The 16,582-nt window shown below is 41.5% G+C and overlaps 1 protein-coding gene across 2 annotated transcripts in view; it reads left to right on the forward strand.

The window, feature by feature from the left end:
* Nucleotides 1–16,109, forward strand: part of ramp1 (receptor activity modifying protein 1) — a 65,280-nt gene extending 49,171 nt beyond the window's left edge. For both annotated transcript variants that reach the window (XM_005450429.4, XM_005450430.4), the window contains exon 3: nucleotides 14,487–16,109. In XM_005450429.4, coding sequence (XP_005450486.1) covers nucleotides 14,487–14,742 — 256 coding nt within the window. In that variant the 3' untranslated portion in view covers nucleotides 14,743–16,109. The remainder of the gene's footprint in view (nucleotides 1–14,486) is intronic.
* Nucleotides 16,110–16,582: the final 473 nt, after the last annotated feature.

Here is a 16,582-nt window from a genome sequence, read left to right on the forward strand (position 1 = left end):
ACGTAGCATTTCATTTTCTCTTCCATTGTTGCTCTAAGTCAGCATCTTTATAATCTTCTTCTTCACTTATTATTAGCTTACACTATATTGGCATCTGCACACAGTGCCGTCCTAAGAACTCCTGAAATTACATTTCGAACTGTGTATATATAGAAGCCCTTAGAGGAGCACACAACAAAAGGTGTTTTCTGCTTTAATTGAGCGGTCTTCTTGTTCTGTGCCTTCACATCAATACTGCAAACATTCACTTTGACGATTCACCGGTCCCACCGGGTTTCCACTGAAGCTGGAAAGGAATTAAGGATGAGAATATTTTTCTCCCGCTGTTGTGCACCGTTGCTTCTCATTCTCTTTGTTCTGTCGTTATAGCACTGTTCAGTCATACACCATCTTTTTAGATAAGCAGACACAAACACACCATGCCTGTTTATACAGCCCATCGATTAATTTGCCACGTTTTTCATCTGCGTTCTAAGGATATCATAAATAACACGTCTGCCTTTACAAGTTTGTGCCTCATTATAAGGAGAAAAGCTTTGATGTACTCACTGTAGTCACCTGCTGTTACCTTTGTTGCTCCTGCGACAAAAGCGGATAAAAAAGAAATCAGATTGCAGTTATATGACAGGAAGTCTTCACCTCTATCTGTGTCATTACTGCAAATACGTTACAGCGTGGTCTCAAGCATAGTATTGTATTATAGTTTTCACATTTCATAGTGGCGCCGGCCACATGTGGGTTTATGCAAATGTGAGTGACAGGAGTGGAAAAGTGAAATAGTAGATCCACAGCAAGGAAGCTGGAGGAAGCACTGGGCCTTCATGCAATACACCGATCTTTCCCTGAAGATAAACCATCACTACACACCTTTATGTGGACATCTAGAAGTTTCTGACAATAAAATGGATGCATGGCTGGTCACAGGAGGCTGGACCCACCTGGAGTAGACACCAGTCTATTGCAGACAATCATTATTCAAAGTAACTTTCTTCGAATGTCTTAAATACGTGCTTGGAGAGGTGTGTGTACGGTACCTCCCAAACCCCCCGTACTGCCAGGGGGTTTGGGAGGTACTGTACATACAATGGGATCCAAACTGGGCTACACATTTGTACAATGGCTATTTTAGTTCTTTCCATACTCACTAGTAAATATGTGTAATTACAAATTGATTTAATGATAGCATGAGATTTGTGATCCCAGTATCATCTTACAAAAAGTGCCTCCATAAGATGGAAATCTGATAGTCACCTTGATCTTATTTAGTTTATATAAGTAGTTCTTTCAAAGTTTGGAGACATGATCTTATTTCAGTCCTGAATCCTTTACGGAGACTCACGTCAAACCAAACCACCGTCTCCTCACAGATCTTTTGCTGATTGACTTTTGTTTTCTTTGTTTTTTGTTTTTTATAAGTTCTGCATCTGTGGTGAAGTTGCTTTCTATCTTTCTGTGGACAAAGCCTGATGTATTGATCTTCTAACAGTGCCTGAACGTGCTTTGATTACAGCAAATCTAGTTTGAGCAAAGGCGTGTTAGCGCCATGCACTGCCCTCCCAGAAACCTTCAATCTAGTCTTGATTCGGTGTCGAGAAATCTTCTCTCAGCTTGGAATACCAATTTGACTTCTGAACTTTGTGTTAACTCCGATGCTTCCTCCCATCACAAGACTACTTATTAGGCGACGTTGACGGAAACTAGAGCCAACGGCAAATTTATAACATGTGAACAACGGCTGCAGGTTTATTTAGCTGAAAAAAAGCCTCTGAGGAGTGGATTAAATCCATATGAGTGAAAACACAAATGGAACGTAACAAAGACACAACCTGGAAGTGGTGCAGAGTTTTAATTTTATATATATTTTTTATTTATCTTGTTTCTCAACTTGTGTCTCTCCATCCCAACCTGTTTCATACTCGGCAGATGGGGGAACCCTGAAGCAGTGGCGGAGCGGGGGGGTGGCTTACTGGGCTTAAGCCCGGGTTGTTTTTTCAGAAGCCCGGGGTCTTTTGAAGTGTATTTTTTTCATAGTTAGATGCCTGGCTGACAACCGCATAAAACAAAAACTACACACAATATTCGAAGCACATAGTGCACACTGTGGGAATTTACGACTGTGCGTAAATCCCCCCTAATATTGGTATGATCCGAGCTCAGGCACTAAGCCTGAGCAGGGCGGGGGAGCCGCAGCCTAGGAGTGCGCTGTTGGAGAAACGGAGCCAGGCAGACAGAGGAGAACTGAAGTTTGACCAGGTACCAAAGCAAATCATTTGTACTGTACAAATAATATAAATATGACGGTGTATCACAAAAGATTGATATCAAACTGATCACTTGACCCATATTACATTACTTGTTCTTCAAGTGAATCAACAAATGGCAAAATGAAAAGCCGAACAACAACAACGCTGTTTGTTTAGAGAGTCTTAGCTCACATGTGTGTTTATTTCATATTTTCAGTTGTTTCCCTCCACGGCTAAATAAATCGGTTTCAGTAATGTACTGATATGCAAGAATGGACAGAAGGAGCTTCTTTCAAAGAAAAAACTCTGGTAGATGTTATTTTATATATTATGCTTTGTGTGTTGTTCAGTATTCCTATGCAAAACAAGAGGAATTATTATTCACAGTTGAAACCAGATATTTACATACACTTTATGGAAAACACAAGAACATTTTTTTTTACTGTACAACATCAATTTAGAGTAAACTTGCTTTGTTTTGGATAAATATTGAAATATCTTTTGAATTAGTTAAATGTCAGAATAAAGAGAGAGCTGTCTATTTTTTTTTTTTATCACTTTCATCAAATTTAGGAGTACATATACACTAAGTTTATTGTTAATTAATAAGAAAACTCCAGACGATTCCATTCTGCGCTGAAGAAGCTTCTGATAGGTTAGTAGAGTCCATGTGAGTAAATTGGTGGCACACCTGTGGATGCATATAAGGCAAAACACAGAGCCTGTTTCTGTGACATGGGAAAATCAAGGGATGTCAACCAAAACACCAGGAAAAGAACTGTGGAGCTCCATAAGTGTGGCTCAGTTTTGAATACAATTTGGTGCCATTTACAATTAAGAAATACAGATAGTTTCTCTCTTTACTGTTAAAGTTAACAAATATGTTTTTATATTTATCAATCTAAAAAATTAAACATTTATTCTGATTTGATGTTACAATTAAAAAAGTGTTTGTGTTTTTATCTGAAGAGTATGTAAATATCTGGTTTCAACTGTATATTTGATGATGTTGGTGTTTGGCTTGATTGTCAGCACAAAGAGGGAGAGAGAGGAACAGAGAGGGAGAGAGAGGAACAGAGAGGGAGAGAGAGGAACAGAGAGGGAGAGAGAGGGAGATGGAGAAGGAGGACAGAACAGAGATGGAACAAGAGCAGGTGACACACATGTTAGTCAAATGGTTGTTCACTAAAAGTATCACCGTATCATAGGTACTCATGTATCTCGTAGCTAGTGTTTCTTTTTAGGTTTGTTAGTTTTCAAATTCTATATTTATTAAGTTATGCAGGCTTGTTTGCACAACAAGGCTAAATAATTATATAAACTTTTCTGGTTCTGTCTTGGTTAAATCCTAAGTAGTCCTGATTTTGAACTGTTGTAGTCCTGTTTTAATTCCGGATCAGTTCTGGGTCTGGTTGAATTGGGGTTTAGTCCTTGTGTCTTGATACAGCCCTGATTTTGTTCTGCCTTGCTGCTTAATTAAAAAACTAGTTTAAGGTGTCCTGCATATGTGATATGTATTTTTCCCTATATGAAGTCATTCTTTTTTTAACAAAACTCAAAACACAGCCAATTAATCTTTCAGTCATTTCTAACCCTGACCCTGACCCTAAACCTAACCATAACGTAACGGTAACCCTGACACTAAAACCACATTGGAGTTACATAAATACCTTTACACTCATGAGGACGGGGATTTTGTCCCCATAGCGGCTGTTGGTCCCCACAAGCGGGGTTTAAACTACCAACGTTTGGTCCCCACAAAGATATATAAACATACTACACACACGCACGCGTGCAAATATTAACTCTCAGACTTTCACGCAAACAGAGCTGACAGAGCAAATTTATACTTGAGCAGAAAACATACACAAGTACAAACACAAATGCAACTGAGTCTGTCTACACACACACGCACACAGACACACAAATACACACACACACACACACGTCAAAAATAAACATCCTCACACACTCAAAGCTCCATCTGTTCACCCCATGATATGATGTTTGATTTGAAATGTATACGACGGCTGAGAGAAAAGAAAAGTGAAAAATATATAGAATCTGAGGGAGAACCATGTGACGGCGTGTGTGTATTTCAGCCAAAAGCAACAGAAAACGCTGCACTACCAGAACAAAAGCCACCTTTCAAACGTTGCTAAATATTTATCACTTTTCCTCTCGAGAGGGAAAGAAATTACACACAGAGGAGGAAAAGAGACGCTGGAGGTCCACAAAACAACAAAGTAGGAAGAAAAAGTAGGACATTTTGTCAGATGTCCTTGTAGAGAGTGTTTGACTTGTTTTCTTTGGATTTCTTTGGTTTGAATGGATTTCTTCCATTTTTCTGAGATAATATCTCCAAGAATTCATAGCAGGAATATTTTCAACTATGAGTGTGAGTGATGAGGAGGTTTTTCTGGTTGACAGCTGAGTCCTTTCACAAGATTATATAGTTTGAGGTCCTCATAGATTTGTATCTGTGTGTAAAACCTTTAATTTCGCCGTCCTCAGCTTCAGCTGTAGCTCTTTGATGCTTGTCATCCCAGTTTTTCTTCAAGGGATCTCTTATATCTTATCGGATGTGACCGATGCGCTGTTGATCAAGACTGTTACAGCAGCGTGCGCTTTTTGTTTGATCTCCTCACAACACAACGGCATCTCTGCCGGTCGACTAACTCGTCTCCACAAAATGGAAGTGAAACAGATGATAAACACTCCCTGAATATAAATAATTAAAAACGTAGTAACGGCCCGACTCTGATGATCAGAGATAAACTCATCTTTGACTTTATTAACATCTTTGCCCACAAGCAACAGCTGAATACTTTCATAATTAACAGTGATTAGCAAGGGATGTATAAGGGCAGGAGTCAGAATGGTGTCTTATTTGAATCACCAGACACTTTATTAGGTACACTGTTTTCCCTTTAGAACTGCATTAATTCTCTGTGGCACATGGTTCAGAGATTTTGGTTCACACTGACGTGATGCTGCAGATTCGTCAGCTGCACGCCCACAATGCGAATCTCTTTATCCACTGCATCCCAAAGGACCTTGAATGGATTGAGATCTGGTGACCATGGAGGCCATTTGAGTGCAGTGAACTTACCGTTCAAGTAGTTTGTCTTGATTTGAGCTTTGTGACTTGGTGCGTCCTGCTGGAAGCAGCCATCAGTAGATGGAGAGTGAATGATGCTCAGTTGGTACTAAGAGGCCCAAAGAGTGCCCTGAACATCTGCTGGATGGATCCATTCATGCTGTTTACACCAAATTATGATCCTACCATCAGAATCAGATCAAGAAACATATTTCCAAACTTGTGATGTCCGATTTAGGTGAGCAGGTCCAAACTGCAGCCTCATTTCCAGATCCTCGCTGACAGGAGTGGCAACTGGTGTGGTCTTCTGCTGCTCATTAAATCACCTTCTTTCCTATTCTGATCTTCACCGTGCCTACATGCGTAAATGCACTGAGCTACTGCCATCTGATTGTTTTTTTAGATATGCTTCATGGCAACAAAGTGTCCATTGAGCATGTTTTGGATAATTTAGTGCTGATAAAATTTGTGATTTCTTAGTGCAGTTGTTTTGACAAGTGACCGATCCTCAGTTCATTCCCAGGAGACACAAATCCCTCTGGAGCTGCATCAGGAGGAGCATCAAGCATTAAGACAAATGTCCCAAATCCTGCGGTGGTGACGCGTTCATAAGCGAGCAGCTGAATGCAGCTTTCTTTAGAGTTCATAAAATTATTCGTGAGGAGTCGACTTTCACACGATGAGAGATGTGTCATCGTTTTAATACAGCTGCAGCGGTGTGAGCTGATACTTCCTGTTATAGTTTAAGGGCTGAACACTGCACAGGGTTTCATAATATTTTCCTCAGCAGTTATTAGGCTATATCTTTTGTCGTGATGATTGCAATTTAAGTAGGAAGAATATGGCATTCCCATTACAAAGTAATACCAGGGAAGTGCCTTTCTACAGATTTGATTGGCCGATCCATTCATCATGTGGCTCGGTGATGAGAAGCGAGTTGATTTGCAGCCAAGGTTTAGCCAGATTCAGTTATTTTTTCTCCCCGCTGTGCCGACACACCTACTGCCGACCGGACTCGCTTCAGACATGAAAAACGGAGCTGCATTTCTTTCACGCGTGGTTACAGTCGACCTGAACTAACAGCAGCGGGACTCCAGGGACGCTCGTCACTCTGATTGTAATTTCATAGAGCGGTTTAATACCACTAAATATAAACTACTCCTAAATATAATATAACTTGGAGGTCATGGGGAGTGCAACATTATACAGGAAACCAAGGCTATATTTTTTACTTTAACTGGATTTCCCAAGTGACATTTTCAGTTTGAGATAAAAAAAAAAGAAAGTCACTGAAAGTCAGCAGAGAATAAAAGAGCGTTTCTGCAGGAAGCATCACCCCTCCCCTCCCCTCATGCTGTGCGACTGAGGGGAGGTTTTCCCTGGATTGTCTGTCATTATTTTGTCACTATTTTTTTAATAATCCATCTAGATCTGCACCACCAACAAGTCTCCTTAGCTAATAATTAATTTTCCACTGACAGCATGACTTCCATGGCCGAGATAACGATGTTTGTTGTTCCAGTTACTGTGAATAACTCAACATGACAGCAGAGTCCCTCACAAAATACAAGCGTGCAGTGCGCCATTATTTTTTCATAAACGCCCCATCAATCTGCCGCCGTACCTGGACATTTTGCCAGCCCGACTCCTCATATTCCAGTCAGCAGAATAAAGGACCAGTTTTGAGCCAGCAAGTCACCGGAGCAGCGTCTCTGTGTGTTATTTTTACTTATTCATCATCTTTGGTTTTATTTATTCACACTGCTCTTCTGTCAGCGGATCAAACTAGTTGAAGCAGCAGAGTCGTGTCTAATTCAGCTGCCCTCATGGTTTAAAAGCCTGACCCTCCGTCTGCATCTTGTGCCCTTCGCCTTTTCTCCACCTTTGCCTGCATGTGGTTCACAGATGGCCAGTGGCTGGATGTTTCAGAGAATACAATTCTGTATACCGAAGCAGGTTACATAAGCACAAGCTGTGAAATTATTGTACATTTAGACATATTTTTCCAATCTCACACCCTTTTGTTATAAGTGAGTTTGGATACATCGTCTGTCTCTCTCTCTGTCTCACACATTCTGGGAATTCAAATGGATCAAATGAATTTAAAAAACCACTTGAGGTTTGACCATGCATACTTTAATTTATGCTGATGAACTAAACAACTGGCTTGTTTTATACACCAACACACCAACACCTACACAGCGCGGATCAAAGTGAAATGTCTAGATGTGCAGTGCTTCGTTTGTGTTCCACATAAACCCCTTACCGATGTGTAGGGAGGATAAAAAGTTGCATAACGTTTGGCAAAGGAAGCAAAGTCGTATCTGCAGGATTGTGCTTGTGGCAGTGCTGCGGAGGGTGCGGGTGCTCGAGGCGTCACAAAGAATTAAAGGTTGTTGATAACCTACATAAGCTGATTTCTCTGCCTTGGAAACCCATGTTTGAAATTTGTTGTTACAGAAACGAAATGACAATATTAACGAATTCAGTTTTTGCTGATAGGCGTGTTGACTAAAGCTCCGGTCTCATCACATGTTTGTCTTAGACAACAACAAATAAAACATGACTCCTCACAACCTTTTCTGAACTCCATTTTCTCTTTTATCCACCTCCTCACGTTTGACTTCAGAGAATACTTTAACCTTAAAAGAAAAATGCCGCCTGTACAAGCTTAGCATGTGATTACTGCCAATTGTAAAGCGGTTTTAAATAGCAGCAAGAGCGAGAGGCTTCGTTGCTGTTTGTAATAGCAAGCCTTGCATGAAGCTATCTTGGTTCTTTGTTTAAATGAGGCAAACCATCTCTGTAAACCTTCTCCTCTCAGTCCTGGGATATAAGCTGAAATGGAAAATTGAAGCGGACTATTTTTGTGTTTCCTAATTTCTGAGTAAACTCGATACCCTCGCATTGGTTAAGCTCTGTGTTGAAAAACTCTTACATGCATATTTCAGAGCTTACATTTTTGGGGTGAATTTAAATGTGTGTTTCACTGTAAGATGTCTGTGAAGGTTCTCAGTCATCCAGGTCATCGTAGTCAAAGGAGTTTGCAAAGAAAAGCGTCTGGACTTCTTTAAGTTGCTTGAAGACGTTTCACCTCTCATCCGAGAAGCTTCTTCAGTTCTAAGGTCAAATGGCCGAGAGTCCCAGATTTAAACCCAGTGGGAGTATCCCCCCAAGGAGGGACAAAGGACCCCCTGGTGATCCTCTAATCACATGCGCCCAGGTGTGAAAGCGGGTGTGGGACCTAATCAGCCAGGGTTTCGGGTGAGCCCATTGTGAAACCTGGCCCCACCTTGTCATGTGAATTCCTGAGGTCAGATGGCCCAGGATGTGAGTGGGCGTTAAGGCGTCTGGGGAGGGAACTCCCTGGTCCTCACTGTAAGCAAGGACCAGGACGAGAGGCCCTCAGCTCTGTGTCTCTGTGCTTAGACTGCTCTTAATCCAGAGCTCTTAAGAATACAGTTTAGTAACTGAATATGATTTATTGAGAATTAAATTAAGCTACTTGCTAATTACCCTCTGATGACCCAGCAGAACAGAATACCAGCAGTGGTGGTGAAGATGAAGATGGAGGCTTGGATGGAGCTCTGATTGAGCAGGGTGAGGTGGAGATGAGGAGGAGGCACAGACTGACGGAGGAGCACTGAGAGTTAAAGCACACAGGCTGATTGGCTCACAGAAGGTGGGCAAGAAAATGAAAGTGATGTAAAGAAAAGATTAGCTGCCGAACACCAAGGAAGCAGGAAGATGAGAGATTGCACATCTTCCATGTTGAACTCACACATAAGCTTTATTTAAAGCAGAGCAGGGTTGGTCACCAAAATTTACCAAAAAAGGTTAGAGGGAAAGTAAAAGCCAGCTTGGTTAGGAGCCCGCTAACTAGTGTTAATATATAAGGAAAATACAAAAGTTTCAGTCACTGAAAGGAAAAACACTCACAGTACTTCTTGGACTGACTATTATTACAATGAACCAAAAGGTAATCCATAATATCTGCTATATAATCGCATTAAGAATGATCAGCACCTGAGACACAGGTGACCAGTTCAGTTCAGTTCAGTTCAGTTCAATTTTATTTAGATAGCAGCAGTTGCCTTAAAGCACTTTATACTGTAAATATCCCACAAAAATACAGAATCAAACAGCACTTTGGTGACAGTGGGAAGGACAAACTCCCTTTTTAACAGGAAGAAACCTCCAGCAGACCCAGGATCAGGGAGGAGCAGCCAGCTGCTGCGACCGGTTGGGGAAGGGGGAGGAAGATTGGGCAAAAGGCACACTTTGGAAGAGAGCCAGAGATTAATATCAACTAATGGTTAAATGCAGAGAGGTGAGTGCAGGAGAAACAGTGCATCATGGGAAGCTCCCAACAGGGTAATTGCAGCATAACTAAGGGAGGATTCAGGGTCACCTGGTCCAGCCCTAACTATATGCTTTAGCAAAAAGGAAAGTTTGAAGCCTAATCTTGAAAGTAGAGATAGTGTCTGTCTCCTGAATCCAAACTGGAAGCTGGTTCCACAGAAGAGGGGCCTGAAAACTGAAGGCTCTGCCTCCCATTCTACTTTTAAATACTCTGGGAACAACAAGTAGGCCTGCAGAGCGAGAGCGAAGTGCTCTAATAGGGTGATATGGTACTACAAGGTCATTAAGATAAGATGGGGCCTGATTATTTAAGACCTTGTATGTGAGGAGCAGGATTTTGAATTCAATTCTGGATTTAACAGGAAGCCAATGAAGGGAAGCCAAAACAGGAGAAATCTGCTCTCTCTTTCTCGTCCCTGTCAGGACTCTTGCTGCAGCATTTTGGATTAACTGAAGGCTTTTCAGGGAGTTTTTAGGACTTCCTGATAATAATGAATTACAGTAGTCCAGCCTGGAAGTAATAAATGCATGAACTAGTTTTTCAGCATCACTCTGAGACAGGTTTTTACAGATATTGCACAAAAGTAATATATATTGAGAGAAAGTTGCCCATGTTAGTATAATAATAATAATAATCTTTATTTATAAAGCACACTAAAAAACCAAGGGTATACCAAGGTGCTTGACAAAAATAAAATAGGAAAAGGGAGATGGGAGGGAAAAGAGAAAGGACCTGGCACGTATCAATTATAAAACCTTGACAATCATAAGATATAAAAGTAGTTCACAAGCATAACGGATAAAAATGTACCAACACACACCAAGTGTTAACTAGGTGGAAAGGCAAGATTAAAGAAATAAGTCTTCAGCCGTGATTTAAACAGAGACAGAGAGTCAGACGCCCGGATAGACACAGGAAGGTTGTTCCATAAGACCGGGGCAGCTACAGCAAACGCGCGGGCACCGCGAGACTTCAGCCGAGAACGAGGTTGCTCCAGAAGAATTTGGGTAGCATATCTAAGTGCTCTGACAGGAGTGTGTAACCTGAGAAGCTCATTGAGGTAGCTCGGCATCAAATTATTAATGGTTTTGTAGGTGAAAAGTAATATTTTAAATTGAATATGGTATTTAATTGGAAGCCAGTGCAAGCCAGCAAGAACAGGAGTGATGGAAGAAAACTTCCTGCTACCTGTCAAAAGGCGTGCCACTGCATTCTGGACAGTCTGCAATCTAACGAGAAGGGTGGAGGAAAGGCCAATGTAAAGAGAGTTGCAGTAGTCCAACCTGGAAGTCACGAATGCATGAATGAGTTTATACAATATACAATGCATAACTTAGTACAATGTTAATACGGTTCAAAATACAATTGAAATTGATGTATAGTTGCGATTAAAGGGGACATGGGGATATTTTAACTTTGGCCTCACAGACTTTAACTTTGTAGTCAGCCTCAAGTGGCCGTCTAGGGAACTGCAGTTTTGGTCAGTCCTACAAGAAAACAGAGAGGCTCCTAAGCTGCTTCCTTGTACACACTGTTTGATTTTGTACACCAGATATAAACCCCCCAAGGAGTTTGTGTCTCCTTTTAGAACTGAACCAGAGATCTTTCAGTCGTGAGGCAAACATGTAAAGCAAACACTAGTTTGGGGTCATGCCCACATTGGCTTCAGTCATCAGACAATCTGATTTTGTAGACTGCTCCTGACTGCACCATGTTTTTCTGTGCTTCTTAGGCCATTCTGTCTTTTCTTCCTTTTGAGTTGGAAAACATTTAATCTGCAATAGAAGCATAAATGCGTTCAGAGCACCTTGCAAAACTTACCTTGCACTTACCCTATTAGAGCAGTTTGAAATGTCACAACCTGTATGCCGAGTTTAGATAGTGCTGAAACTGAAATAGTATACCATTTACTTTCAAAGTGTAGTGTGTATAGCAGCCAAATGGCTTCCTGACACACAGGCTGAATCACTCTTTTCTCTGTTGCATAAGATTTTATGATCAAATGAAATGGTGCCTAACAGAAATTACACCGAGAGCTGCATTTAGCAGCCTGCTGAAGCGCGTACATGCAAACACACACGCTCCATACTGTCGGGTTTAATTTGACGCTAACCTCAGCGACGCGGGGTGAACTGGTAACCACCTCCATCTCTGTGTGTGCACTGCCCCTGCCTCGACTCTGTTGTGCTTTCTTTCACTCAGTGACTCATAAGCATCCCCTAAAACCCCAGTGCTCATTAGGCCAGCAGCAGGACCAATGTTGTTTTTTTTAATCTCTGCTGCAAATGATTTGTAGGACTTCAAGGAAACGGTCGAGGAAGGAGGTACACACCCAGACAAAGTGAACTTGCTACCTACAGCAGCACACAGTGCTTTGTAGTGCTGGTGCCGTGCCAAGCTGCCCTGAGCTGTTTGCATCTGCAAACCTTCCACAAAAGAAGACCTCGTGTTGGGGCTGCATCGTCAAAAGCGCTTCACCATTAAACTAACACGTTAAAAACAGAGAGCACATATTCAGTACTTGACACGCTGATTAGAAGTAGCGATCCATCCACAGAAAATCATCATCTAACCTTTTAATTCCCCTCAGAGCTCTAAGCACATTTAAGTCTCTTTCTTGTTTTCTGGTCTGCAACCTTACTCTTTTAGTTTAGTCTCAGAGGTCTCATTAACCAAATTTCTTGCCACAGCCGACAGCTGTTTTCAGCAAAATCCTCAAATAAAGCTGCTGCACGCTACCCGCCCAGCATGAAATGGCAATAACAGTGAGCGACTAGTTAGTGAACAAAGTGGAACAGTAAGCTGCCGGACGTCTCCCTCAGGAGGCGGCGAAAAGACAGAGCTAAAAGGAGAATAAAGTGTAAGGTGGCCTGAAACGGGACTCTGGGTGAATGCTAATGTTGGCTGAATGTGCGAACACAAATATTATGGTTTGGTTCATAGATGAGTGGAAAAAGTTACTTTATAAGATAATGCCACAGAGTTTGGCTTTTTCGCAGCACTGAGGGGTCAAAGGTGGAGCAGGTGGAGCATTAAAAGCGAGCTGTTTATCGTGGCTGATGGTAAAAGGCAAAAAATAAAAAGGTAAACTGAGAACTACCAAAAAACCAAAACTTGGAGAACATGTAGAAAAAACCGAGGCAGGAAGAACACACTGACACTGGAGAGTGTCTCACACACAGCTGAACCAAATCATAGAAGACAAGACAAGGGAAACAAAACTAAATGTGACTTTCAAAGTAAAACAGGAAGTGCAATAATTACACAGGAAGCACAAAGATATGAATGAAGTAACTACAGGAGACCTGACTCCTGAGACTAAATACAGTAAGAGGAAAAAATGCACGAAACAATATAAAGCACACTGATAATTTTAATAATAAAGTCCTGTTAGTGCAACTTTGGAAGATCAATAAGAGACTGGCAGCACAAATCATTTTTGTTTTTATATTTTTCTACATGCTAAAGTTATAGAAGTAGACAGGAACATTTAAAGATGTTAGCCTGTGCTTTCTATTTTTCTGATTATAAGAAAAAAAATGATCAGGTATGTTTTTCTGCACTAACACAAGCCGCACCTGTAAAGATGTTCCCCAAACCAGCTTCTGACAGGAGGCTCTCCTGAGTGCTAGCAAGCTAATGCATTAGATAATTGCATTAGCTTGCGGGGTTAAAGGTTATCTTGTAAAAATGCCTGGCACAGAATCCAGCACATCTTATCTGTGTAAATTCCCCACAGTGTGGAAGGTGGTCCTAGATGTGGTCTCAGAGGTGTAATGGATTTGGAATCGGAGCAGCCCGCACTGTAACAGCGCTGTGCCATTTTCAAGTTTAACGGTCTCCTTTATTTACACAAAGATGTGGGGAGGCCGGCCGCGTCAGTACGGCTGCTTGCACAAAGAGACAGAACAGCTTTGTACTTGATATGAAAACCTCCTTCTACCCTAGAAAATGTCCCAGAATCACTCCTGAGTGAAAACACTCTTAACTATCAGTCTGGGCTGTCTAGCCATCCTGTCTCCTCGCCGAGGGCATCGCCGTCCTCAGATGTCTCCAGCCCTTGCACAAATGATTATGGATGAAACATACTGGATTAAATCAACTATAGAAAATTAATTTGAATCACATAGTAAATTATAGTAGTCCATAATAATCAATCATAAAGGTAAATGAATTTATAAAACTTTTCATTAAAAACATTCTAATATAAAAGTTTGATTTTTCTTCTCCATCCATCCATTTTCTTCCACTTATCCAAAAGAGGGCTGGAGCCTCATCCAGCTGTCATAGGGTGATTTCGAATCGCCAGTTAACCCCAGGATTAACCTGACCGTGTATGGATTTTGGTTAACTGGTGATTGTTTAACTGGGAGGAATTGTGGAAGGAAGCCGGAGTAATCAGGCAGGCACAGAGAGACCCCAGACTGGAGTCAAACCCAGGGCCTTCTTGCTGTGAAGCGATGGTGCTAACCACCGCATTGCCATGCCACCCATTTGTTTCCTTCTCATTCTTTATCAAACCTGGTGACAGCTTCTGTCTTATGCAGCTAAACCAATTAACTTGACGCAGCCAATAAAATCTACATGCAGCAGCTGTCACGTTAGCAAGGAAACCGGGTGCTAGCTTGGCTGCAGATGATCGGGATCTGCTGTTGCCTGAAGTTCATGATTGAAGTTTGAGTGTTGACAGGATGTAGCGACACTTCCTATTGGGTAAATGTATAGCGAGTTTGTTCTGCGTCTCACTTTGCTGCCTGCTCTGTTTTGTTTTGTCCTGCAGGCTCTACGAGGAGCTGACAAACTGCACGTACTTGGTAGCGCTGAAGATGGACTGCTTCTGGCCCAACCGGCTGGTGGATGAGTTCTTCATCCGCATCCACAGGCACTACTTTCACGACTGCTCTCTGACCGGACGGCTTCCCATGGACCCTCCCAACCGCATCCTGGGTCCGTTTATTGTCGTGCCCATCCTGGTCACCCTTCTGATGACGGCGCTGGTGGTGTGGAGGAGCAAGCGCAGTGAGGGGATTGTGTAGGAAGGAAGAAGTTCCCAAGACTCAAGACAAGAGGTGCTTTCTGTCACGCCACTCTCACCTTCAGTGACCAAAGAATCTCTTCTCCTGAGTGTCAGTGTTTGGGTAAAACACAAAGGACCAGAATCTCTATATCATGGACCCAGAAGAGGAAATAAATGAGACTAAAAACCATATACTACTTCAGTGATGCTTCATTGTATCCACACCAGAGTGAAGGCTTTACAGCTCCTGCTCCTTCCACATGGATTGAAGTCGTTTCTTTGGTTTACAGAGCACAAAGGTCACCTGCATCGGGTCTGGACCAGAACAGGAAACGGCTAAAAGGACATTGTAAACACAAAAATCTCTTTGCTGAGAGAAATTGCTTGCAAATCATTTTGGATGTGATGCTAATCAATTGACACACATGCACCCACACACACACACACACACACACACACACGCACACGCACACACACACGCAAACAGGAGTTTTACAACTATTCTTGGAAACCATGAGCATCACCTCACACATCAACAGAGACTCAAACGAGAGGATACAGCAGGAGACAAAGTTTAGATTTCTGTTAGGGAACCCAGGGAAATGAACTGTGTGTGTATGCAGCATACCATAAATATATACACTATATACAATGTGAGATTGTCTTTGTAACATAACCGAGACAACAAATTATAGGTCAATACATTTATTTCTGTCAGATATTAAATTTTGTGATTTCTTGTAGTCGCTTTAACAGACGTGTGTATTATATTTATATATAATATACAGTTTATTAATCATGCATATGCTAAAGCAACACAATTAAGAGCAGAGACATCCTGACTCATATGTCAGGACTGCATCTCGATCTTTCTTTGCTTGCAGGGGTTGAGGCCCCGATTTCGAAAGGACTTTGATGATGTTGTGTTTTGCAGCTTCCATCAGGGATTAAAAAAACAAAAACAAGAGCAAAGACTTGCAAACTCACAGTGGAAAACTCACAGAGAACATAAAGCAGTGGGTTAAGTTAGCCAACAAACACCCCTGCCAAATGTTGCCATAGCCTAAAGCAGAGTTTGTCTATCGTGAACCTTAGGCTTCAATCGATTCATGATCTCCAAGTGCGGCAGAGTGTGCCGTGCAATCTGTTTCCTCATTGATATTTTCAAATGCTCTCTTCCCTTTATAGATTCATTGACCTGTCAGAAACACACCCACACTTTCCTGACACGATCTTTTCTTGTTGCTTGTGCCAAAAGTTCTTGGAAAAATAAAGGGCGGTGCTTCCTGTGTCTAATTTTCTGTTGGAGTGACTTCTGTTGACTGGTTTTAAATATCTATGTCCAAGAAGCAAAGTTCAATAAAACGTCTGCTTAATGTGTCTAATACACTTGGGAGTTGCACTTGTGTTTCTTATGAGATGTAAATAGTGCAAAATGCTCCTGGATGTGTTAAATATTAATCATGAATCCAGCATTAATATATGCAGGCCTTAGTGCACCATGCTGAGTCATAATGAATGCACTTGGTTCAAGCGTGTGTCATTTGCTGAAGTGTGAAACATGTGAAAGAGGAAAAACTGTTAAATAATGTACAAACAAAGCAAGAAGCTCCTGTTTATATAGAAAAAGCTGTTTTGTACTCAGTAATTACTGATAAATGTAGCAATTAAATCTCATCAAGATCTTGTTTTCACACAAAACCACTGGGGAAAACATAAAATGAGCATGTGAAGATGCCAGATATGAATTATTTGTATTGGTGCTCTCACAGGAAGCCCAACCAATAATAGAGCCACAAGATAAACTTCTTGTTCTTTACTTGTCTTTTTGCTTGATGAGAGTAACTAGAGACAGCGGC

Source organism: Oreochromis niloticus, linkage group LG16, assembly GCF_001858045.2.
Source record: "Oreochromis niloticus isolate F11D_XX linkage group LG16, O_niloticus_UMD_NMBU, whole genome shotgun sequence".
Lineage (NCBI taxonomy): Eukaryota > Metazoa > Chordata > Actinopteri > Cichliformes > Cichlidae > Oreochromis > Oreochromis niloticus.